Source organism: Salvelinus namaycush, chromosome 40 (assembly GCF_016432855.1).
Source record: "Salvelinus namaycush isolate Seneca chromosome 40, SaNama_1.0, whole genome shotgun sequence".
Taxonomy (NCBI): domain Eukaryota; kingdom Metazoa; phylum Chordata; class Actinopteri; order Salmoniformes; family Salmonidae; genus Salvelinus; species Salvelinus namaycush.
The window spans coordinates 7,033,268-7,058,644 of NC_052346.1; the positions used below are offsets into that span (position 1 = coordinate 7,033,268).

Here is a 25,377-nt window from a genome sequence, read left to right on the forward strand (position 1 = left end):
TGGTTTAGGTCCAACACTGCTTTGTCTGTTTGAATCAACATTTAAGCACAATATTTTGTATGTGAAGTTATCTAAAAATTAACAAATATATACATGTGTTTTAAATGTAGCAAATAACATTTAGTTTAGGCCTACATTTCTGTAGATAAGTGGGATATTATGAGACTAATTCTTCTGAGTGAATAGGCAGAAGTGGGTTCTGAGCTTAAAACTACCTTGCCCATCAGCCATTGCAAAATGTTGGCCGACTAAAGAATGACCATTTTTTGCGACAGCGTCATTTTCGTAAATCTAAATTGTGAGATTACTAAATTATTTTGATATTGTGTAATGTAAACAGGTTTATCTACGTTCTAGAAATTAATAAAATCATACATTTAGTTTGCTACTTGATAGTTAACTTGGCACTGAGACTTTGGTACCAGTTGTCCATCTTCCTACTAACTATCGCTAACGTTAGCTTGCTAGCTCTTCGATTTCAAGATTGGATTTTGTCGTGGTGTTGGCAGCTACTGTAATTATGTCTACACAATCGAGTTTTAAACCGGTGACCCATGTTCTTTTCGACATGGATGGATTATTATTAGGTTATTAATATACACTTTCTATTTGCATTTGAAACGATGGAATTACATGCCTGGAACAAATTTGACACAAGGCCTAGCATTCAGTAACAGCTCATTCATTCATGTGTGTCAACCATGGTGAAGCAAAATTAAGAGTAACGTTTGCTAGCTATCTGTAAAGGAATCTTTCTACAACCATAACATTCGCTAATCATTTCCATTTGCTGTCTTACATAGTCTTCTGCATGTCGTGATTTAAAGCTAGAATCCTTAGTTAAAAGCCTCTGTTTCAGTAAAAAACCGAGGGGATGGGTGTGGATAAATGTAACCACTCAAATTCATAGAGATGAGGTTCCAAGGACTGACCATCCATGACATCAAAATTATAGATTTAACCATGTTTTGAAGCTATACAGTTTGTTTACATTTCTGTTCTTTACAAAACTTGTAGTAAAAAAAAAAGCTTATAATTTGGGTTTTGATGGGGTATGACAGTTGAACTACCGGTAAGCTCATTATATTTTTCAAGAATCAATGGGTATATATCATTATAAGTCCAAAATTTGATGTAGCAACTAAGGATTTTAGCTTTAAGTTAAACGTGTGGTGATAACATAGCCATCTAACTTTTATTTTGCTCTGTTTTGAACTTGCAGATACAGAGACGCTGTACACGGTGGCATACCAGGAAGTATGCGACCGGTTTGGAAAGAAATACACCTGGGACGTGAAGTCTTCTGTGATGGGGAAGAAAGCTATGGAGGCTTCCACCATTATACGAGACTCCCTAGAACTACCAATGACACCAGAGGAACTTCTCAGTGAGACTAGAAAAATACAGGAGAAGATATTTCCTTCAGCTCAATTGATGCAAGGTAGCTAAGGTGTGTGTGTGTGTTACAGTTGTAGTGTGTTACAGTTGTAGTGTGGTATAGTTTTCATAGTTACCATAACATGAACAAAATAGTTGGTTCTCACCTATGAAATATCAGTCTCTGAGTTTATTGACAAACAACCTTTGATCCCATGTTTTCATTACTGTGTGTGTGTCCTGTATACGTAGGAAGACTCTACACTACAGACGGTCAATATTCAGAGTGCTAGTGCCCTCAAACTCAACTCTGGACCTTTGAAGCCAGTTCCACTGCATTCTTTTAATTGTTCCCATCTAATCAGGAACACATTTAGACCAGGGACACCAGGTGTGTGCAATTAATTATCAGGTAGAATAGAAGACCAGCAGGCTCCAGACCTCATAGCGTAAGTTGAGTACCCCTGCTATAGGGCATGAGGCAGAGGGAATGTGATCCTGGATTTGAATTGGGCTCAATTTGTTTAGATTGGTTACTATTTACTGTGTGTAGGACAAACCAATGATGTGTACTGTACAGTACCAGTCAACACGCCTACTCATTCAAGGGTTTTTCTTTAATTTTGACTGTTTTCTACATTGTAGAATAATAGTTAAGACTCATCCCTAAATATCTCAATTGGGTTGAGGTCGGGGGATTGTGGAGGCCAGGTCATCTGATGCAGCACTCCAACACTCTCCTTCTTGGTCAAATAGCCCTTACACAGCCTGGAGGTGTTGGGTCGTTGGCCTGTTGAAAAACAAATGATAGTCCAACTTAGCGCACACCAGATGGGATGGCGTATCGCTGCAGAATGCTGTGGTAGCCCTGCTGGTTAAGTGTGCCTTGAATACTAAATAAATCACAGACAGTGTCACCAGCAAAGCACAATCACACCTCCTCCATGCTTCATGGTGGGAACCACACATGCAGAGATCTGTTCACCTACTCTCCGTCTCAAAGACACGGCGGTTGGAACCAAAAATTTGGACTCATCAGACCAAAGAACAGATTTCCACCGGTCTAATGGCCATTGCTCGTGTTTCTTGGCCCGAGCGAGTCTCTTCTTCTTATTGGTGTTCTTAACTGTAGTAGTGGTTTCTTTGCAGAAATTCGACCATGAAGGCTTGATTCACACAGTCTCCTCTGAACAGTTGATGTTGAAATGTGTCTGTTACTTGAACTCTGTGAAGCATTTATTTGGGCTGCAATTTCTGAGGTACAGTTAACTCTAATGAACTTGTCCTCTGCAGCAGAGGTAACTCTGGGTCTTCCTTTCCTGTGGCGGTCCTCATGAGAGCCAGTTTCATCATAGCGCTTGATGGTTTTTACGACTGCACTTGAAGAAACGTTCAAAGTTCTTGAAATTGTCCGTATTGACTGACCTTCATGTCTTAAAGTAATGATGGACTGTCGTTTCTCTTAGCTTATTTGAGCTGTTCTTGCCATAATATGGACTTGGTCTTTTACCAAATAGGGCTATTTTCTGTATACCACCCCTACCTTGTCACAACACAACTGATTGGCTCAAACGCATTAAGAAGGAAAGAAATTCCACAAATTAGCTTTTAACAAGGCACATGAGATAATTGAATTGCATTCAAGGTGACTGTCTCATGAAGCTGGTTGAGAGAATGCCAAGAGTGTTCAAAGCTGTCATCAAGGCAAAGGGTGGCTACTGTGAAGAATCTCAAATATAAAATATATTTAGATTTGTTTACCACTTTTTTGCTTACTACATGATTCCATATGTATTATTTCATATGTTTGACGTCTTCACTATTATTATACAATGTAGAAAATAGTAAAAATAAAGAAAAACCCTTGAATGAGTTGGTGTGTCCAAACTTTTGACTGATACTGTGTGTCTGTGTGTAACCAGGAGTGGAGAATCTCGTCCACCATCTCCGTAAACACAATGTGCCCATCGCCGTAGCGACAAGCTCAGCAGGCCTGGCGTTTGAGATGAAGACCAGTCAGCACAAAGCCTTCTTTGACCTGTTCAGCCACATCGTCCTGGGGGATGACCCCGATGTGAAAAACAGCAAACCTCAGCCTGACTCCTTTTTGGTGTGTGCCAGCAGGTTCACTCCTCCTGCACCTCCGGCCACGGTAAGAGGGACAGGCGAGTGAGAGGGACAGTAGCCTACAGTGGGTAGTGGAGTAGACTATTGCCCTATTCTTGTTGCCTCACGAATAAATAAGCTAAGCATAAAATAACCAGCCACGATAAGAGGGACAGACCAGTAGACATGCTAAGATACTCTCATACACACCTAGTAATGTTGGAGGGGGAAAGCAGCCCGAAGGTCACCAATTCTTACCAATCATGGCTCAGATGCTATAAATGATACGAAGAGGGACAGGGTAGTGGACAGTGGGCTGGCACAACTTATAATGCTGAAAAAGAGCAACCCCTAAAAGTTTTACACCAATTAAGTTGTTAAGACGTTTTTTTTCGTTTGTTACTTAGTATATTCGTTCATAGACTAAGCAGATCAACTAAATTGTTTTTATAGGAACCTGTGGAATTGCATTTATACCTCCAAGAAAGTGGGTTAACTCTTAAGCCCATAACCAATTCTGTTGTTAGGAAGGTTACCAAGGCTAGTGTCGTCCTGCCATGCTTCAATGCCCCAGCTATCACCTGTTCCTAAGAAATGCCAAAGGAATTATTATCTAGACACTGACTAATCGACTGTAGCAGATCCAAACCAGGCTATCGAAAGTGTAGGCTTTATTTATAGGACCCTGTGGACTTTCATTTATTTACACATCCAGAAAGCGAGGGAAATGATTACGCCTATAACCGACTTCATACTCTCTCATTCATTTCCATTTTCAAAGCCAATGTTTTGGCTTATTAAGGGTAGCTGTAAGTAACAGATCTGTGTTGTCAACACCAGGCATGAAAATTCCCGCAACACTCCCACAACACTGAGGAATCACACTGTGTACATTGCAAATGGCACCCTATTCCCTTTTATAGTGCACTACATTTGACCAGGGCCCATAGTGCTAGTGCACTATGTAGGAAATAGGTTGCTACCATGTTTAATCACCTTCCATGCCTGTTTTAGCAAACCCACCTATGAAATATGTCTACAATCATTAGGGTTAGAAGACTACATAAATATTCAGTTAGTTTTACAGAGAGCTATCAAATGGAAAACCCAAAAAGGGAACCCGAAAAGAGAGGTTAATAGCTTTGGATTTGTTGTTTTCCTTTTTGAGGTAAATTAATCTCCCTAACAGGTGCAGGGCTGTAGATTTTTCTGCAAATGGGTCTGCAGCAGCAGCCTTCGCTAATTGTCGTCCTGTTTTTTTAATCTTGGCGGCTTCCAAACATCCCCAGTTAGGACTTGCGTTTGTCTTGATGAGATGGAACTGCGGCTGAGAGGGGAATCGGTTCAGTGTTTAGTGGAATAACGAATTATGATGCATCACTCCCTGGCTCCTCTCCTCTCTCTCCGTGACAGTTTTGCCTAAGCACAGAAAGAGAGAGAAGTAGGGAGGGAGGGACAGATTGCGATTCAGGATTGCAAGGAGGAGACAGGAGAAAGACGGAATGCAATGAAAAGAAAATGGGAGCGTGTATTAACATTGTGTTTGCAGCTTCTCTCCTACCACCAGATTAGTAGAAGCAGTGGTGAATTTACAATGAGTTTAGTTAATTGTAGTGAGGCATTTTACAGAAACTGCAGCAAAGACAGATGTAGGTGATACATTTGAGTTGTATTTGCTTGTCCTTTCTTACCTCTAAAATGTAAGCATTACTTTAAGCTTTCACTACAACTGTACATATTCAATCATGCAGTGAAATTTCAAGCATTTTCTCAGGATGCATTTTTCTTCTGGCGCTTAATAGGTTGCTGTTTATATCAGCGTTATTGGGAGGGAGGTTTCCTGGAATACAGGCATGAAGTGACGTGAGGCATTTTGAGGGCCATAATGATGCTATGCAACACTGCAGGTACAAGTAAGTAATGTGCCCAGCCCAGTACTCTGTCTCTATGGTGACCAAAGGCAAGGAATTAGTCCTCCACCTCTTCCATTTTTCACTTTCTCCCCAGCACTAAAAAATACTATGAGTGAGGGAGAAAGGGGGGGGGAGACTGAGGGAGATAGAGAAAAGGTTTTTACTAAAGGTGTGTGCTCAGCCTACCAACTAAGATTAATGAAACATGAAAAAGCTTTAGTTAATGTTCACATGGGTTGCCAAACGGCTCTGGTCAAAAGTAGTGCACTTTGTAGGGAATAGGGTGCCATTTGGGATTAAGTCACAGAGGCTCACACAGAGGGTGTAAAGAGTCAGTACAGAGACAGTATTGGCTCCAGAGCTATATAATGATGCTACAACAACAGCTGATTTAGGGACAGCCAGTCGCCTCAGCTACACCCCCACATTTTATGGGCATTTCAACTATCAGGACCCAGTGGGCCTCTCTGCTGTGCAGATGCACCAACCACATAATAAATGGTAACTGCTGCTATAATCCCAAAATAGGCACATTATTCAATATTTCTCAACCATATAGTCAATTTCTTCTATTCTCCAATTTAGCTATCACAGTGTGAACTGTGATGCGTTTGCTGTGCCCAGTGTGTTTGGTGCTGGTGGATTGAAATGGTCAGGGACTAAAACAGGCTCGATCTATCTGAATAGTGAAGGCCGTGCTATTCTACAGCCCTAACGATGTTCCTTATGAACAGACAGTCCCATGTGCTTTGACGGAGACGGTACAGTAGGGCCTCGCTGCGAGTCCCCCCAAAAAACGGGAGTGTTTTTTTAAATATCAGCTCTATGGAATATTTGAGCTTTGAAGTTCTCTGCAAAAAGATTATGGACACGGTGGTGCTTTAAGTGGTCAGAAGGTCAGTCCTTAATGCCAGTAGATGTAATACCGCTTGCCCTATACTCGGCAGTAATGTGCTTGTTTGAGTTTTTTATATCTAGTGCTGCATTTTAGTGACCTAAAATCCTATGAACTCCCATTCATTTCAGAGACACAATATATTTTATTTGTTAAAGTCCTTTGAGCACAGACTTCATGTTAGTGTTTCACGAAGCCTGTTGGGTCCTTTTCTGTCCACACCAAATCAGGAACGGGGAGAATACATTGTCAGCGCGTTTGTCTGAGTTTATGAGGAGCTTTAACAGTATTGATCACTCTTTTTTATTCTGTTGGAAAGAAATGCCAACACTGGCATGAAGATATAAGATTTACGGACAGACACTCGGTCAATAGGGATTTTTATGAGCTCCCAGGGAGTGTCACAGTCACAGCCGGTGGACAAGTCAAAGGCTATTTCCGGAAGGACTTGTCCACTGTAGTATCATGGTTTGTTAATCATTTTCTTATCTGGAAGGTAGTTGTGGAAGGTGGTGCGGGAGAGAATTGACTTCACTCAATCATCAACAGGTAGGTCTTTACCTTGACCTTCTATTTCTGCCATTTCTAGATAGCGTGACCCTTACCTAGGGTTATTTATGAAGTCTACCTGTTCCATAGCCTGTATGTATCCTAAATCTTTCAAAACATAATCTCTCTCAACAGATTCAGGGCGCTCCGCAAGCTCAGCGGCTGTTAGAAAATACTATTCTAAACCTAGTCTTTGTCTGAGTAAAAGACGAAAACGCCACTCGTCAGACATCAAATGAAAGCTATTCTGCTCCTGTCTGCCATCTGGCCTAGAGTGACAAACCTCTCCATGTGATTTTCCTCGGGTTGACCAAACCACTCATTAGCCTTGTGAACGCAGCCCTCTGGAGGCCAATGGATTGCCCTGTTATGCATTTATACTGTGCCCTCCAGGGCTGCATCCCAAATGACACCCTATTCCCTTTATAGTGCACAACTTTTGAGTGCACTACAGAGCCCTATGGACCCTGGTCAAAAGTTGGGCACTGTAAAGGGAATAGGGTGCCATTTAGGACCTTCATATTTTTAAATGATGGCCTGCATTTCCTGTTTCCTGTGTATAACAAAGTATCCCGTAACACAGATGATAAAACGTTCCTGCACATCCTGCAGTCAGCCTGCCCTGGGCTTAGAGATGGTTTAGAAGATTTAGCAGGCTATCGATCACTGTCTCTTCACTCACTCAACAACCCACGTTGCAGGCCCGAATATACACACTCGCACAAATCCTTACTTTGTGATGTAGTATTTTCTTGCTAAGGTACCATTCATCAAGTTTGAGAATGCATCAGTCTGAGACCGACTGTTTGATGAATGAACACACTGCTGCACTACCTACCTTATTGCATTAAGCTCAGGCCAGAATGGCGTCGGAACAAGACGAGAAGCAGAATGATCGTTTTATTTACCCTACATAAACAAAACGTCAACTGCTCTGATTAAATATTGAAGGGAAAGCGACTGTACAAACGCTGCTATTTTAGGGAATGGCGGTGTCATTGTGACAAGCCCCGTCTTAAAGCCGTGCGAAAGTGAAGACACACGGGCACTCTGGTGTTGACATAGTTGGTTTGCCTTGTCGTTTCAGACGTTGACAAAAGCGACAAGTAAAGTAATATGTTGGCGCAGAGGATCAGCCTCTTTTTAAGATATCTAACACCTGAGGAGAAAGGAAAATGATTTGTTGAATGGATCACTGTCAAACAACGGTGTGTGTCAAAAGTCCATTCAATCCATTCTGTCTCACGCTTCAGGAGCAGGAGATGTCTCCTGCCCTATGAGCCATTCTGGCTCAGACAAGCCAAGGCTTGTGCAAGGTCACCCACCTACATAATTCAATACATAACAGTGTAAATTACAATAGAAAATATATCAAAATGGCTCTCTTCACAGTCCCTTTTGTGCCGTAAGGTGTTCTATCTGTTTTTTAAATCTGTTTTTATTGCTTTCTTGAGTTACCTGAGGTGACAGAGAGTTCCATATAGTCATGGCTCTATTAATACTGTGCGTTTCCCAGCCTCTGTTTTGGACCTGGAGACTGAAGAGACTTCCTGGTTGCATGTCTTGTGTACCGATGAGTGTCCGAACTGTGTGTCAACTGCTTGAACAGACAGTTCAGTACCTTCAACACGTCAATATCTTGCACAAAGACCGATAGTGAAGCAGTCAGTCTCTCCTCTACTTTGAGCTAGGAGAGATTGACATGCATGTTACTGACATTCGCCATCTGTGTACATCTGAATGCAAAACGTGCTGCTCTGTTCTGGACCGACTGTAATTCACCTATGTCCCACTTTGCCGCACATGACCCCACAACCGGGCAGTAGTCCAGGTGCGACAAAGGCCTGTAGGACCTGTCTGGTCGACTGAGATGTCAAGAAAGCAGAGCAACATCTTATCATGGACAGACCTCTCCCCATTTGAGTAACTATTGAGTCTATATGATTTGACCATGATACCGTAGCTTGCTATCTAGGGTTACGGCCAGTAGTTTAGTCTCCTTAAGTTGTTTAATCGCCACATTATTCAATAATAGATCTGGAGGAGCTTTAGGGTTGAGTGAGTGATTTGTCTCATAAACGTTGCTTTTAGTTAAAAATATATATATTTAGCACCAGCCTATTGCTAGATGCCCATTCTAAAACTGACTGGAGCTCTATGTTACGGATGTCAATTACTTATTTTACTGTTGTAGCCGACATACACTGAGTGTACAAAACATTAGGAAAACCTACTCTTTCCATGACATGGACTGACCAAGTGAATCCAGGTGAAAGCTATGATCCCTTATTGATGTCACTTGTTAAATCAACTTCAAGCAGTGTAGAAGAAGGGGAGGAGACAGGTTAAAATATTTTTAAGCCTTGAGACAATTGAGACATGGATTGTGTATGTGCCATTCAGAGGGTGAATAGGCAAGACAAAATATCTAAGTGCTTTTGAATGGGGTATGGTAGTAGGTGCCAGGCACACCGGTTTGCGTGTGTCAAGAACTGCAACGCTGCTGGATTTTTCCACACTCAACATTTTCCCATGTGTATCAAGAATGGTCCACGACCATTGGAGTCATGGGCCAGCATCCTTGTGGAACGCTTTTGACACCTTGTAGAGTCCATGCCCTAACAAATTGAGGTTGTTCTGAGGGCAAACGGGGGGGTGCAACTCAATATTAGGAAGATGTTAAGAATGTTTTGTACCCTTAATGTATATTCTGTGGAAGGTCATTAATAGAAACAGAAAACAATGACCCAAGACGGCTGCCCTGCGGTACACTACACTCAACCGAATTTGCATTAGAGAGGCTTCGATAAAATAAAAAAAACTGCGTTCTATTTGATGGGTATCTCTATCCATGACTGAGAGGATACCAATCCCTAACACTTACAGTTGAAGTCGGAAGTTTACATACACTTAGGTTGGAGTCATTAAAACTTGTTTTTCAACCACTCCACAAATTTCTTGTTAACAAACTATAGTTTTGGCAAGTCGGTTAGGACATCTACTTTGTGCATGACACAAGTGATTTTTCCAACAATAGTTTACAGACAGATTATTTGACTTATAATTCCCTGTATCACAATTCCAGTGAGTCAGAAGTTTACATAAACTAAGTTGACTGTGCCTTTAAACAGATTGGAAAATTCCAGAAAATTATGTCATGGCTTTAGAAGCTTCTGATAGGCTAATTGACATAATTTGAGTCAACTGGAGGTGTACCTGTGGATGTATTTCAAGGCCTACCTTCAAACTCAGTGCCTCTTTGCTTGACATCATGGGAAAATCAAAAATAAATCAGCCAAGACCTCAGAAAAAAAAATTGGAGACCTCCACAAGTCTGGTTCATCCTTGGGAGCAGTTTCCAAATGCCTGAAGGTACCACGTTCATCTGTACAACAATAGGACACAAGTATTAACACCATGGGACCACGCAGCCGTCATACCGCTCAAGAAGGAGACGCGTTCTGTCTCCTAGAGATGAGCGTACTTTGGTACGAAAAGTGCAAATCAATCCCAGAACTTCAGCAAAGGACCTTGTGAAGATTCTGGAGGAAACCAGTACAAATGTATCTATATCCACAGTAACTCGAGTCTTTTATCGACATAACCTGAAAGGCTGCTCAGCAAGGAAGAAGCCACTGCTCCAAACCCGTCATAAAGCCAGACTACGGTTTGCAACTGCACATGGGGACAAAGATCGTACATTTTGGAGAATTGTTCTCTGGTCTGATGAAACAAAAATAGAACTGTTTGGCTATAAAGACCATCGTTATGTTTGGAGGAAAAAGGGGGAGGCTCACAAGCCGAAGAACACCATCCCAACCAGGAAGCACGGGGGTGGCAGCATCATGTTGTGGGGGTGCTTTGCTGCAGGAGGAATAAATTCAAATGTATTTATATAGCCCTTCGTACATCAGCTGATATCTCAAAGTGCTGTACGGAAACCCAGCCTAAAACCCCAAGCAGCAAGCAATGCAGGTGTAGAAGCACGGTGGCTAGGAAAACCTCCATAGAAAGGCCAAAACCTAGGAAGAAACCTAGAGAGGAACCAGGCTATGAGGGGTGGCCAGTCCTCTTCTGGCTGTGCCGGGTGGAGATTATAACAGAATATGGCCAAGATGTTCAAATGTTCATAAATGACCAGCATGGTCAAATAATAATAATCACAGTAGTTGTCGAGGGTGCAGCAAGTCAGCACCTCAGGAGTAAATGTCAGTTGGCTTTTCATAGCCGATCATTAAGAGTATCTCTACCGCTCCTGTGGTCTCTAGAGAGTTGACAACAGCAGGTCTGGGACAGGTACCACGTCCGGTGAACAGGTCAGGGTTCCATAGCCGCAGGCAGAACAGTTGAAACTGGAGCAGCAGCACGGCCAGGTGGACTGGGGACAGCAAGGAGTCATCATGCCAGGTAGTCCTGACGCATGGTCCTAGGGCTCAGGTCCTCCGAGAGAGAGAAAGAGAGAGAATGAGAGCATACTTAAATTCACACAGGACACCGGATAAGACAGGAGAAGTACTCCAGATATAACAAACTGACCCTAGCCCCCCGACACAAACTACTGCAGCATAAATACTGGAGGCTGAGACATGATTCACCACTAGAGGGATATCTTCAACCACTAACTTACCATCCTGAGACAAGGCCGAGTATAGCCCACAAAGATCTTCGCCACGGCACAAATCAAGGGGGGGCGCCAACCCTGATACTGGTGCACTTCTCAAAATAGATGGCATCATGAGGTAGGAAAATTATGTGGATATATTGAAGCAACATCTCAAGACATCAGTCAGGAAGTTAAAAGCTTGGTCGCAAATGGGTCTTCCAAATGGACAATGACCCAAAGCATACTTCCAAAGTTGTGGCAAAATGGCTTAAGGACAACAAAGTCATGGTATTGGAGTGGCCATCACAAAGTCCTGACCTCAATCCTATAGAAAATTTGTGGGCAGAACTGAAAAAGTGTGTGCGATCAAGGAGGCCTACAAACCTAACTGTTACACCAGTTGTCAAGTTGTCTAGGTGTTATAATTATTTCAGCTCTGCCCAAACTTGAAAACGGCTTGCTCAACACGTGAAGGATGCAAAGGGACAACTCAATTCCTTTCCAGTGTTTTATTATGGTTTTGATGCCATTTATTGAATATGTTGAAACAGTTGAATAGAGTAGTTGAATGACAGAGGAATAAGGAATAGGGAATAGGTTGATAACCTTAAACAGAGAATAAACATGCATTATTTTACACAACAATGCATTACACAGCAACAAAGCATGGCTTTGAATAAAGTAAACGTTTAAACAATTTAATCTATCACTTCAAGCAATTACTTCTGCAGTCAGAAAATATCCACAACAAAAGAAGTCACCACTCCTACCAGAGTTAAACATGTAAATTGTGCTAAGCACTGGATGCAACATAATAAATAATTCCAAACATTACATACCAGTTGCGTCTTTAGGGTTGAACAATGAGCTGTTTGTATGTTGAGGACCCAAGCAAAGCTGAGCCCAAACATTTTATACCCATGCTTATCTGCCAGGTGCGCATGTAAAAGTAGTCCCTCCAGAAATCCTGGCTCAATTTTTTAGTTCCACCCGTGTTTTGGGGTTATCTGCCCTCTTGAGGCCTGGAGTTCTTTAAAGGAAGAGCTGCCATTGTGCTCATGTTTTGAGTGTTCTGTTTTTTGACGCAACACCAGTTCTGTCAGGAGGAATGGGCCAAAATTCACCCAACTTATTGTGGGAAGCTTGTGGAAGGCTACCTGAAACATTTGACCCAAGTTAAACAATTTATAGACAATGCTACCAAATACTAATTGAGTGTATGTAAACTTCTGACCCACTGGGAATGTGATGAAAGAAATAAAAGCTGAAATAAATCATTCTCTCTACTATTATTCTGACATTTCACATTCTTCAAATAAAATGGCGATTCTAACTGACCTAAGACAGGGAGTTTTTACCAGGATTAAATGCCAGGAATTGTGAAAAACTGAGTTTAAAACCGTATTTGGCTAAGGTGTATGTAAACTTCCGACTTCAACTGTAAGTGTTTTTTCAGCGATAGGTTTTGATCAATGGTAGTCTATCAAAACACATCCCGCAATCTTCTTTCTGTCATTTTCTTTAAGCCAATCATCAGTCATTTGTGTCAGTGCCGAGCATGTTGAGTGCCCTTTCCTATATGAATGCTGAAAGTCTGTTGTTAATTTGTTTTCTGTAAAATAACTTGAGCCCCACTGTACCTTCCTCTCCTCATTCATCTGCGTGTAGATTTGGTAGACCCAGCTTTATTCCCTTATTTCCCTGGTCCATGTGTAGGTTGAGTAGAAGGTTATAGGGTCCATGTGTAGGTTGAGTGCGTATGGCGACTGTGACCTACGGTTCTCTGCTTCTCCATCTGGGCAAAATGTCTCATCTAATGAGTATTCCCCCAAGGACTGACCATGCTGCCAGGTCAAGTCTGTGTGTCAGATCCAGACCCTGGTTTCTGTTTACAGTAGCATAAGCCTACTGTAGGCAGTAGCCTACTGTCTAGCAGCAAGCCTACGCACTCGTCTACCATAACATAGAGTCCATATGATTCAATAACATAACACATTCCATCATATAACATACACTACGTGATCAGAAGTATGTGGACACCTCGTCGAACATCTCATTCCAAAATCATGGGCATTAATATGGAGTTGGTGCTCTCCTTTGCCGCTATAACAGCCTCCACTCTTCTGGGATGTTGGAACGTTGGTGCGGGGACTTGCTTCCATCCAGCCACGAGCATTAGTGAGGTCGGCACTGATGTTGGGCGATTAGGCCTGGCTCGCAGTCGGCGTTCCAATTCATCCCAAAAGTTGTTTGATGGGGTTGAGGTCAGGGCTCTGTGAAGGCTGGTCAAGTTCTTCCACACCGATCTCGACAAACCATTTCTGGTATGCACAAAGACCTCACTTTGTGCATGGGGGCATGTTCATGCTGACACAGGAAAGGGCCTTCCCCAAACTGTTGCCACAAAGTTGGAAGCACAGAATCATCTAGAATGTCATTGTATGCTGTAGCGTTTAGATTTCCCTTCACTGGAACTAAGGTGCTGAGCCCGAACCATGGAAAAACAGCCCCATACCATTTATTCTTCCTCCACCAAATTTTACAGTTGGTACTATGCGTTCTAGCAGGTAGCGTTCTCCTGGCATCCACCAAACCCAGATTTATTCGTCACGCCAGAGAATACATCTCCACTGCTCCAGAGTCCAATGGCGCCGAGCTTTACACCATTTCCAGCCGATGCTTGGCATTGCGCATGGTGATCTTAGGCTTGTGTGCGGCTGCTCGGCCATGGAAACCCATTTCATGAAGCTCCCGACGAACAGTTATTGTGCTGAAGTTGCTTTCCAGAGGCAGTTTAGATCTTGGTAGTGAGTGAGGACAGACAATTTTTTTTCACTCGGCGGTCCTGTTCTGTGAGTTTGTGTGGCCTACCACTTCACGGCTGAGCCGTTGTTCCTCCTAGACGTTTCCACTTCACAATAGCAGCACTTACAGTTGACCAGAACAGCTCTAGCAGGGCAGAAATGTGACGAACTGACTTTTTGGAAAGGTGACATCCTATAACGGTGCCACGTTGAAAGTCACTGAGCTCTTCAAAGTTTGTATATGGAGATTGCATGGCTGTGTGCTCGATTTTATACACCTGTCAGCAACGGGTGTGGCTGAAATAGCCGAATCCTGTCCACATACTTTTGTATATATAGTGTATCGGATTTAAATCACACAATACATATGACTCAGTCACATAACATGCGTCCATATGATTAAAACTCATAACTGTCCATAGGATTCAATCCCATTCTCCAGTCCCAGTCTCTCTGAGGGAAACGTTTCTCTCCTTGTCCTAAGTGTCCTGTGATAGTCCTGTAAACAACTAAACGTCCTGGTCCATTCTGCTGAAATAGCTGGTGCTGGCTGCCAAGCAGGCCCTGGATCTGCTCCATAACAACAATATGCTATGTTCTGTCATCTCCCCTTAATACACCGTTGTAAAGGGAGTGTGTGTGACGTGCTGCTGAGCCGGCTAATCACAGTAGTCTTGGCACCAGCCACTGTAGTCTGAAGTGCGTCCCTAATAGCATCCTGTTCCCTACGTAGTGCACTACTTTTGAGACGAGCCTGGTCAACAGCAGTGCACTATGTAGGGAATAGGGTGTCATTTGGGAGGTGTCCACACACACACACTGAGTCTCCCACTCTTCTTGTGTTGCGGCAGTGACTGCCTTGGGTACACTGTGAATACAGATTCAATTGGTTCTGATGAATGTTGCATGTGTTTGGGTGTATGCCTCGGGACTGGTTGTTAATCTTCCATGGGACTGGCTGTTGGAGGCCTGCGTGGCGAACGACTTTGGGTTCTCTGTCTGTTCTCCGTTCACTCTTCCCAATGCATGGTGTAGCAGGCCGGTAGTTGAATAACAATAAAATATAGATTTTTGAAGCAAACTTCCATTGTCCTAACAATGAGTGGGAGAAAAGACCCTTGACCCTTTATAAGGCAAATCACCACCCCAGTCTCGCTTTGCTGCTGTGACTTGTAGCCTGGTCACAGATCTGCTTGTGCCCTTGCAAACTCCATTGCTCATTGTCAAGTCAAACATGTTTGGCATGACAATGAGTGACAAGGAGTTGGCATGATAGCACAAACAGACTGGCACTCAGGCTATGTGCCTTCCTCCTGAGCCAACATGGAGCCGCAGTGCATTTGAGTCCTGTTTCCCTCTCGTCCATTACAATGCAGCCATTGAACACTGATTTAAAGGTTCATTTTCCAGGCTCATTGCCTTATTCAGAGTCTTATTGCCCCTTGATTGGAAGCAACTATCTAGCAATGGCCTCTCGGTAGCCTTGCTGCTCTGTGTTTCCATACTTATTGTCCCTCTCCTAGGCTACTTCTAGGCTGTGACATCACAAGAGTCAATTAGTCAAGTCTTCTAGAGTCCTCGAGTCGGCTTCTATTGTTCCACCTGGGAACCTTTTATTAGGTTATTTTAGTTCCATTTGAGAATTAGTGAAGAGACTGACTGGTAGTTGTGGTTTAGGGCATTTCCGAAGCTGCTAGGTCAATCTGGTACAATTAAATTACATTGTCTGTCACCATTAGTGTGTGAGGTAAGTCAAAGGCAAATTGGAGGGAAATGACGTAGAAGGAAGAACATTGCAGAAAATAGTGTAATCTTCTTATTATTTTTGTGCACTCATTCAAATTATAGGGATTAATTGAACCTTGAATTAGGTAGCGTGGCGGGAGACGTCTTTGGAGGGGGCGTTTTGTTTGAAAAGCCAGGAAGCATAGCTATTGAGGTTCAAAAAGCGCAGGATGTCGGAAGTTCCCAATGAATAAAAGGGAAGCTCTGGTCACTCAGTTCTTTGTCCATTCTTCTCCACACTGCTTCCATATTGGCTTCTCATTTGTATGCTGCCTCTATTCATGCAGCTGTGACGCAAAGGTAAGAGTCCGAAGCATACTGTGGGTCACCTCATGTCAACACGAGTTCTTCAGTATGACAGCCTTCCTCTGCTCTGTTTTCTCCACCAGACACTGAGTTGCAGTTTATAGACATAGGCTTCTCAGTCCAAGACTTTGTGCTTTGTGCTGTGCCAATAGACTGTACTGTTTTTATGTTGTGATTGCATAATGAGGCATCATAAACCTTGTCATACTTCCTCTATTTAAAAAATTGATAACTTCTGGTACTTCTGATATTTTGCCTTCAACCTCCTGTAGTGGACACACTAAGTTAATATACGTAATTGACTGTATAGCAAAATTACATGAACCATTGTTCACTTCATTATGCTCCCATGTGAATTTATAAATCCTATTGTCTCCTTTCACTTTTTATTTAGCACTGTATGACATCCAGCACCTGCTTGTCTTGTTTCCTCTCTCAACAGTGCCTGGTGTTTGAGGATGCTCCTATGGGTGTTAAGGCAGGCCTGGCGGCTGGGATGCAGGTGGTCATGATCCCTGATGACAAACTGGACCGAGGCCTTACCCAGGAGGCCACACTGGTCCTGAGGACCATGGAGGACTTCAAACCAGAGATGTTCGGCCTGCCGGCCTATGACTGAGCTCCATCTCCGCTTCCTGCTCAGGGCTGAGAACCTAGAATCCACCCATGCGTTTTACCCCCATTTTCACCATTTAGCCTGATCAAAGCAATGTAATGATGCTAATCACAATGATGATCCAAATTATGCAATGACTCTGAATTTGATTGTTACTTGGAACTGTGATCAAGATGTTAGTCGAATATTAATAATATTGCTTTGGCCAAATAATGAGAACGGCTGAGAATAATGGTTGAATTGTCAACATAATGAGTAGTCATTTTTTTGTCTGAACCTTTTACACAGGTTGGTATTGTAAGCAACTTGTTGCCGATCAGTTTGAAGGCTTTTTTTGTGATATGGTGTGCATCCCAAATGGCACCCTATTCCCTACATAGTGCACTACTTTTGACCAGAGTCCAACACAGTCATTCTAGGTAAAGATGCATCCGTCTCTGAGTTAATGTCCTTGAACAGATTTCTTAACCAACGGCAGTTTAAGCTGTTCGATTCTCCCTCTTTTCCCCTTTTCATACCATTTGCCACTCTTCTTTGAGTGGGCCCTATTGAAATGCCAAAGACACTTTTCCCAGCTTGGATGTGTAATCCAATAAAAATGGTGAGAGAAATCTTCAGCTCTTTCATCTTCACTCATGTTTGCCTCAGCAGTGCTGCTGGAATTCACATGTTCTCTCTTCCCCGAGAAAACCCCTGAAACGACTGAACACAGGAGTAGAGTTACCGAGAGCAAATGCAGAGCCCTGTTCCCTCATCTCCCTTAGGCTGTTGAAATAGGATTTCACTGCTGTAGTATCCTTCCATCCACTAACCTTCTTCCTCCTCCCGGCCTCCACGCATCCCTGGCCTTTCATCCTCAACTTGGGCTAATCTCTGAGGCTTTTCCTCCTCTCCTCCTCATCACTCAGCCGTTTTACAAGTCATTTAGCCCCTCATGCCCTGAAGAGTGTATGTGTGTGTGTGTGTGTGTGTATATCCACTAAGTGTACAAAACATTAGGGCCATGACAGACTGACCAGGTGAATCCAGGTGAAAGCTATGATCCCTTATTGATGTCACTTGTTAAATCCACTTCAATCAGTGTAGCTAAAGGGGAGGAGACGAATTGAGACTGTTCTGAGGGCAAAATGGGGTGCAACTCAATATTAGGAAGGTGTTCCCAATGTTTTGTACACTCAGTGTATATGCATGTGTGTGTCTGTACATTATGCATGTCTGGGTGTGTACTTACGCAATAAGTGTGATGGTGTTGGAACATTGTGTCTAAAAAATGTAGTGAGATCAGGGTATGAATGGTACATAATGACCAATGCCATTTGCCACAGTCTAAAGGAGTTATATTTTGCTATTTGAAATGCATTTTCTTTGTATCAAATAAGTGGCGACAGAGACATTTATTGCGGTAAATGGTAGAAGTAGCTCAGTGCAGATACAGTATTGACCAGTATTGTTGTAAAATGCACATGGAGTTACCAAGTGGGCTTTCAACATGCATTTTCTATTGCGTTTCTGTGGAATACACTGAATAGTCCATCTCACCATATTGCAGTCGCTATTCACAAAGCATATTGTCCTTTTTGTTGGGACATAATAGCTTTTTCTCTTCTCTGCTGCTAGCATTCATCCTCCCCTCAAGGTCTATGACTATGGTGAGCAGACAGAGAGAGGTACTTGGTCCGCCCAGGAGCAGCCTATTGGGTACGTCTCTCATCTGGGCAACCAATCACCATCAGTTTAGCCTGATGATCCAGCCACTACCTGCATCGGAAAAGCACTCTGCAATAACTGATATCAGAGCTTCCTATTCCACCTGTAATGCCAGTCCACCTGACTGCTTGTGACTAGAAGGGCCCCAATGGCTCCTATCTCTCCGAGGAAATTAGCAGTCTCTTCATCTACTGCCAATAACTATTATTTTATCCCTCCCTACTGACCTTTCAACTCTCATTCTGCCAGAGACAAAGAGAGGGGGAGAGAAACAGAGAGGCGAGCAAGTGAGGGAGGGGAGAGAGGCTAGCTAACATGCCTCTCAGGCCCGTCCTCACATCATGCCGGGGAGGGCAGAAGAGGGACGGTGGACCCCCATTCATTTTCAACGTCAGTTGGTTTTCTATACAGGATTTTATCAGCACTCAGACAAGTGTCACGCAACAGGGGAAGTTTGAAAAACAGACATTGTATTGAATGACCTCATTTTAGAATGTTATAACAAAGCTTTTCTTTTTCTTCCCATCCTCTTACTGGCTGTCGAGCCCACTGGTTGAAGCTCAATGAGAAAGCTCATCTGATAACGGCAGACAGTCCTTGTACATTTTCACTGTCATTCGGACTTCACTGTCATGCATTATCAAGACATATACAGTATATGGTGGCTTTCATTAAAAAATCAGAAAGCAGTTAATGTCTTTCCTTCAGGCATGTAGACTCATCTTTAATGTGATAAAACACCTGAGAAAATGAAAGCAATGGATTAAATAGACACAGAGACTTGTGCATTATTGCTTTGGGATATAGCAGTGGGTTTTCTCTAGACTTATGACTCATAAAAGTCATTGGTTTCAGTTATTAATAGCAGCAAGGGCCAACAAACAGTTTAGGGTAAACATTTGGGTGCCCATATGCACAAAGTCCATCAGAGTAGGAGTGCTGATCTAGGATCAGCTTCCCCCTCTTATTTGTTATGATCTAAAAGGCAAAACTGATTCCTTCTCTGAGACTTTGTGAATATGGGCCTTGGTCCTCAAGATGTTTCTTATCCGAAAGTTCCAAGTTTGTATTGAACAACATAGAAAACCATTACTATGCAAAGAGCAGTTCAGTGGTTGAGGAAGCCATGTGCCAAGTCATGAGGCTTACTTTGTAAATTGAAATTAGTTTATTGGAGTAGCATTCCGTGATAGTGATAATAAAGAACTCCTCTTTGTTTGTTCATACTAGCAAGAAAATTCTAAACAAATAACTGCACTGTGTGCAAGGTGGGTCACCCCCAAGACGACGTAAAAACAGATTTGGTGTGTAGTTCTTAAGCAAAAACGGCATCTACAGTAAGCCTATCTTCGGAGTGCAGGCTGCATTTGAGTCGGCAAAAGAATGCCAAAATCTGATTGAAGAACTCTCTATGGATGCAACTGATCCATTTTCATATTCCCACTCTCTAAGTCTACAGCCTTAAAGGACAAATCCACCCCAAAAATATAAACTCAGCTAAAAAAGAAACTAGCCTTTTTCAGGACCCTGTCTTTCAAAGATAATTTGTAAAAATCCAAATAACTTCACAGCTCTTCGGTTTAAACACTGTTTCCTATGCTTGTTCAATGACCCATAAACAATTAATGAACATGTACCTGTGGAACGGTCGTTAAGACACTAACAGTTTACAGACGGTAGGCAATTAAGGTCACAGTTATGAAAACTTAGGACACTAAAGACACCTTTCTACTGAATGAAAAATACCAAAAGAAAGATGCCCAGGGTCCCTGCTCATCTGCGTGAACGTGCCTTAGGCATGCTGCAAGGAGGCCTGCAGATGTGGCCAGGGCAATAAATTGACGGACAGCTGATTGTCCTCGCAGTGGCAGACCACGTGTAATAACACCTGCACAGGATCGGTACATCCGGACATCACACCTGCGGGACAGGTACAGGATGGCAACAACAACTGCCCGAGTTACACCAGGAACGCACAATCCCTCCATCAGTGCTCAGACTGTCCGCAATAGGCTGAGAGAGGCTGGACTGAGGGCTTGTAGACCTGATGTCTTCACCAGACATCACCGGCAACAACGTCGCCTATGGGCACTGGACCAGACAGGACTGGCAAAAAGTACTCTTCACTGACGAGTTGCGGTTTTGTCTCACCAGGGGTGATGGTCGGATCGCGTTTATCGTCGAAGGAATGAGCGTTACACCGAGGCCTGTACTCTGGAGCAGGATCGATTTGGAGGTGGAGGGTCCGTCATGGTCTGGGGCGGTGTCACAGCATCATCAGACTGAGCTTTTTGTCATTGCAGGCAATCTCAACGCTGTGCGTTACAGGGAAGACATCGTCCTCCCTCATGTGGTACCCTTCCTGTAGGCTCATCCTGACATGACCCTCCAGCATGACAATGCCACCAGCCATACTGCTCGTTCTGTGCGTGATTTCCTGCAAGACAGGAATGTCAGTGTTCTGCCGTTGCTAGCAAAGAGCCCGGATCTCAATCCCATTGAGCACGTCTGGGACCTGTTGGATCGGAGGGTGAGAGCTAGAGCTATACCCCCCAGAAATGTCCGTGAACTTGCCGGTGTCTTGGTGGAAGAGTGGGGTAACATCTCACAGCAAGAACTGGCAAATCTGGTGCAGTCCATGAGGAGGAGATGTACTGCAGTACTTAATGCAGCTGGTGGCCACACCAGACACTGACTGTTACTTTTGACTTTGACCCCCCCTTTGTTCAGGGACACATTATTCCATTTATGTTAGTCACATGTCTGTGGAACTTGCTCAGTTTATGTCTCAGTTGTTGAATCTTGTTATGTTCATACAAATATTCACATATGTTAACGCAGTTGACAGTGAGAGGACGTTTCTTTTTTTGCTGAGATTATTTTGCTATTTATTTCATTAGGCCACTGTTGATACAGTGACAAAATGTTTTGCATTTTAGCAGTCAAGTCTTGGACATATTGGACTTTCAGGAAGCAAAGTATCACTTGCACCATCACCATGATAATGCGTTTTACATCGTGGTACATTATGCATCCTCATGATGATGCGTTTTACATCGTGGTACATTATGCATCCTCATGATGATGCGTTTTACATCGTGGTACATTATGCATCCTCATGATGATGCGTTTTACATCGTGGTACATTATGCATCCTCATGATGATGCGTTTTACATCGTGGTACATTATGCATCCTCATGATGATGCGTTTTACATCGTGGTACATTATGCATCCTCATGATGATGCGTTTTACATCGTGGTACATTATGCATCCTCATGATGATGCGTTTTACATCATGGTACATTATGCATCCTCATGATGATGCGTTTTACATCATGGTACATTATGCATCCTCATGATGATGCGTTTTACATCGTGGTACATTATGCATCCTCATGATGATGCGTTTTACATCGTGGTACATTATGCATCCTCATGATGATGCGTTTTACATCATGGTACATTATGCATCCTCATGATGATGCGTTTTACATCGTGGTACATTATGCATCCTCATGATGCGTTTTACATCATGGTACATTATGCATCCTCATGATGATGTGGCGAGTTACAATTTTCCTTTCAAACTGTAGACTTGTGAAAATGGAGAGAGAGCATCCATAGTGAGTTGTTCACTCAGATCTTGGCATCCAAAGGATCTCGTGGAGCTCGGATTGAGATATGAAAGACTCTTCTGGCCAAGAGGAGCCGGTCTTCTGTAGCAGAGGATATGGAGATGAGTGCTTTGCAATTTCGACAAGACCCAACAATCTTTCAAAGATGCAAATATATCGGGCTACACCTCATGGTTTATGCATTATTGTATGATGAGAGAATATGTTATTACACGAGCAGGTAGCTTGTTACAGATGACAATGTCGCGTACACGTTTGTGTATGCAAGGAAACAAGAAATGTATGTTTCAAATAGAACAATGAAAAATTGATTAATCTATTTGAAATAAAGTATAATGGAACAAGAAATGTTCATCCTTCCCTGGTTTCTCCCTCCGAGTCCCTTGTGCTATTTTGGGATGTGAGAGCAAACATGGAACGTTTGGTTTTTCATTTGAAATACATTGCAACATTCAATCTAACCATATCAAATGTTAATACCGTCCAATGCTTGTAATTTCAACCATGCTGCACAGACTAATTCATCATGTGAAGTGATTCGTTATTTAGACTTGAATCACACTCATTTGATTGTTCCACCAGATCATAACAATAAGATAGGGTGCCATTTGGGATGCACCCTATGTTTCCTGTACAAGGCACACATTTTGACCAGAGCCCCGGTCACACTATCAAAGAAATAGGGTGTCATTATGGACGCAGGCATAGAAATAGGCTGTATGTGTCTAGTCATTTTCACGTGTGGGTTGAAAACAAAGACCAAGAAAGATGAGATGACAAACGGAGCTTCAGATATTATAGTTGAGTAGTCATCACAGTTTGCTAAATCTCTGCGTCGGAGGATAGAGTTGAAGGATGTGCCATGTGTTTCACATGGAATTGGAGCCACCTTATATGAATGTATACAATCATATAATACATGGCAACAACACATCTCCTTTTCACAGTTCACAAAATAACAAACACCCACCCTGAAGCCAAGAGTAAGGATCTGATTTTTGTTTCAGTCACAAATGAAAATAAATCCTTGTCCAGTAGATGCAGTGGTGTACTTCAGTAAAAATACTTTAAAGTACTACTTAAGCAGTTTCTTTGGGGTATCTGTACTGTACTATTTCTATATTTAACAACTTTTACTTCACTACATTCCAAAATGAAATAATGTACTTTTTACTCCATACATTTTCCCTAACACCCCAAAGTACTAATTTCATTTTGAATGCTTAGCAGGACAGAAAAATGGTCCAATTCAGGAGAACATCCCTGGTCAGCCCTACTGCCTCTGATCTGGCGGACTCACTGGTCAGCCCTACTGCCTCTGATCTGGCGGACTCACTGGTCAGCCCTACTGCCTTTGATCTGGCGGACTCACTGGTCAGCCCTACTGCCTCTGATCTGGCGGACTCACTGGTCAGCCCTACTGCCTCTGATCTGGCGGGCTCACTGGTCAGCCCTACTGCCTTTGATCTGGCGGACTCACTGGTCAGCCCTACTGCCTCTGATCTGGCGGACTCACTGAACACATGCTGAACACAAAAACAAGACAACGGTGCCATTTGGTTTGCTTAATATAAGGAATTTGAAATGATTTATCCTTTTACTTTTGATACTTAAGTATATTTGCACAATTCCATTTACTTTTGATGCTTAAGTATATTTAAAACCAAATACTTTTATACTTTTACTCAAGTAGAGTTTTACTGGGTGACTTTTACTTGAGTCATTTTCTATTAACGTATCTTTACTTTTACTCAAGTATGACAATTGGGTACTTTTTCCACCACTGAGTAGATGTGACTACCGATTAATGCTCTCTCCGATGTATGACATTGAAAAACATGTGTATATCACATTCTGTGTTGTGGAACACGTCTACTTATGGAGGTATACAGTAGTTAAGTACACACATTGTTAACACAAGGATTTCTTCTTCAGATGATCGATGCACCTCTCTCTCCTTAGCTCAGGAACACTAACAGAGTAACACTGAAGTGGGCTTCAACCGTCACAGTGTCAAAGTAACGAACGAGTGCTAGTCTCACTGAGGAGCCCCACAAACAGTCTGCACTCGGTCTGGTGGTAGGACTAGATCCCCTATCTTCGCATAGAATCAACTACTCAAACCCTCCGTCTCCATCTCCTCCAGAGATCTCTCGAAGAAGACGCCACATTAAAAGCAATGTAAGCAACTGAAATATAAATATGCATTTAGGGCTGAAATCCGTTTAAGCAGTTAAAAGTGGGCGCTGTTAAAATGGCCTCTGGCATCTGAATGTGCAACATGTCAGTAACACCGGGCTGCCATCTACCCCTGATATACTGCATTATGGATGTGCATCAGTTTGACTACTGTAAGCTCCACTCAACATACACACACGTTGGTGGAGTGTATGTGCCCGGACACGTATGCATGTAGACTACACAGGATCTTAGGTATTGTCCAGGGTTCAAAGTAGTTTTATCGGTTGATGATTTTTTTGGTCTAAAATTGCTATGTTTGTTTCATTAAATATCCAAACAGACGTATAATAGAACGTATCTATGAAAGAACAAAATGAGTCTGCTAAACCTTTGAACAAATGTACTTTTATTAAAAAGAAGAAACTGAACAAAAACATTTAATTGATGTTGGAATAAAGACATAGTAGACTACTTGAGTTTCACATTCTGAACAGATTGAAATACTTTATTAAACCTGGGCCGTGAGAGTCAAGGAGGCTATAGAATTCAGCTGAAATATGCTGAAAGAAATCATGTTTTCTATACTCCCGTTAATGTTGTGTTGTATTTGTTGGCTCAATTCATCAGCGGTTCAAGGATGCATTTCAGCAGCAAATGGCAAACTACCATTTGTACAGGCAACGGCAAACAAATCCATCTGTGACTGTTTGATAAACACAGATCATGATAGTGTGCATTCCAATTGTCACCGTTTCCCTATTTTGTGCTCCAGGTCAAAAGTAGTGCACTATATAGGGAATAGGGTGCCATTTGGGACACGACCAAATGTGTTTGGTCTGAATATGAAGTGTCTCACTCACTGCATGTCTGTTGATTTATTATCTAGTTTTATTTGCA

The 25,377-nt window shown here is 42.6% G+C and overlaps 1 protein-coding gene across 2 annotated transcripts; it reads left to right on the forward strand.

Moving 5' to 3' along the window:
- Window positions 1–243: 243 nt before the first annotated feature.
- LOC120033682 (pseudouridine 5'-phosphatase) lies at window positions 244–17,565 on the forward strand. 2 transcript variants are annotated; one of them, XM_038980117.1, is made up of 4 exons: window positions 244–298; window positions 1,223–1,441; window positions 3,300–3,529; window positions 16,781–17,565. In XM_038980117.1, exons 1-4 carry the CDS (start codon window positions 256–258, stop codon window positions 16,955–16,957), a joined length of 669 nt encoding a protein of 222 aa, XP_038836045.1. In that variant the 5' UTR covers window positions 244–255; the 3' UTR covers window positions 16,958–17,565. The 2 variants fall into 2 exon arrangements, with proteins under 2 accessions (XP_038836045.1, XP_038836044.1); XM_038980116.1 differs by lacking the exon at window positions 244–298 and adding an exon at window positions 423–587.
- The last annotated feature ends 7,812 nt before the right edge of the window (window positions 17,566–25,377 follow it).

Bases quoted from the DNA above. Each gene is read 5' to 3' on its own strand.
- LOC120033682 (XM_038980116.1), top strand. From the start codon at position 521: ATGTCTACACAATCGAGTTTTAAACCGGTGACCCATGTTCTTTTCGAC. The intron at 588-1,222 runs GTTATTAATATA...TTGAACTTGCAG, and splicing joins CATGGATGGATTATTATTAG to ATACAGAGACGCTGTACACG. The intron at 1,442-3,299 runs GTAGCTAAGGTG...GTGTGTAACCAG, and splicing joins TTCAGCTCAATTGATGCAAG to GAGTGGAGAATCTCGTCCAC.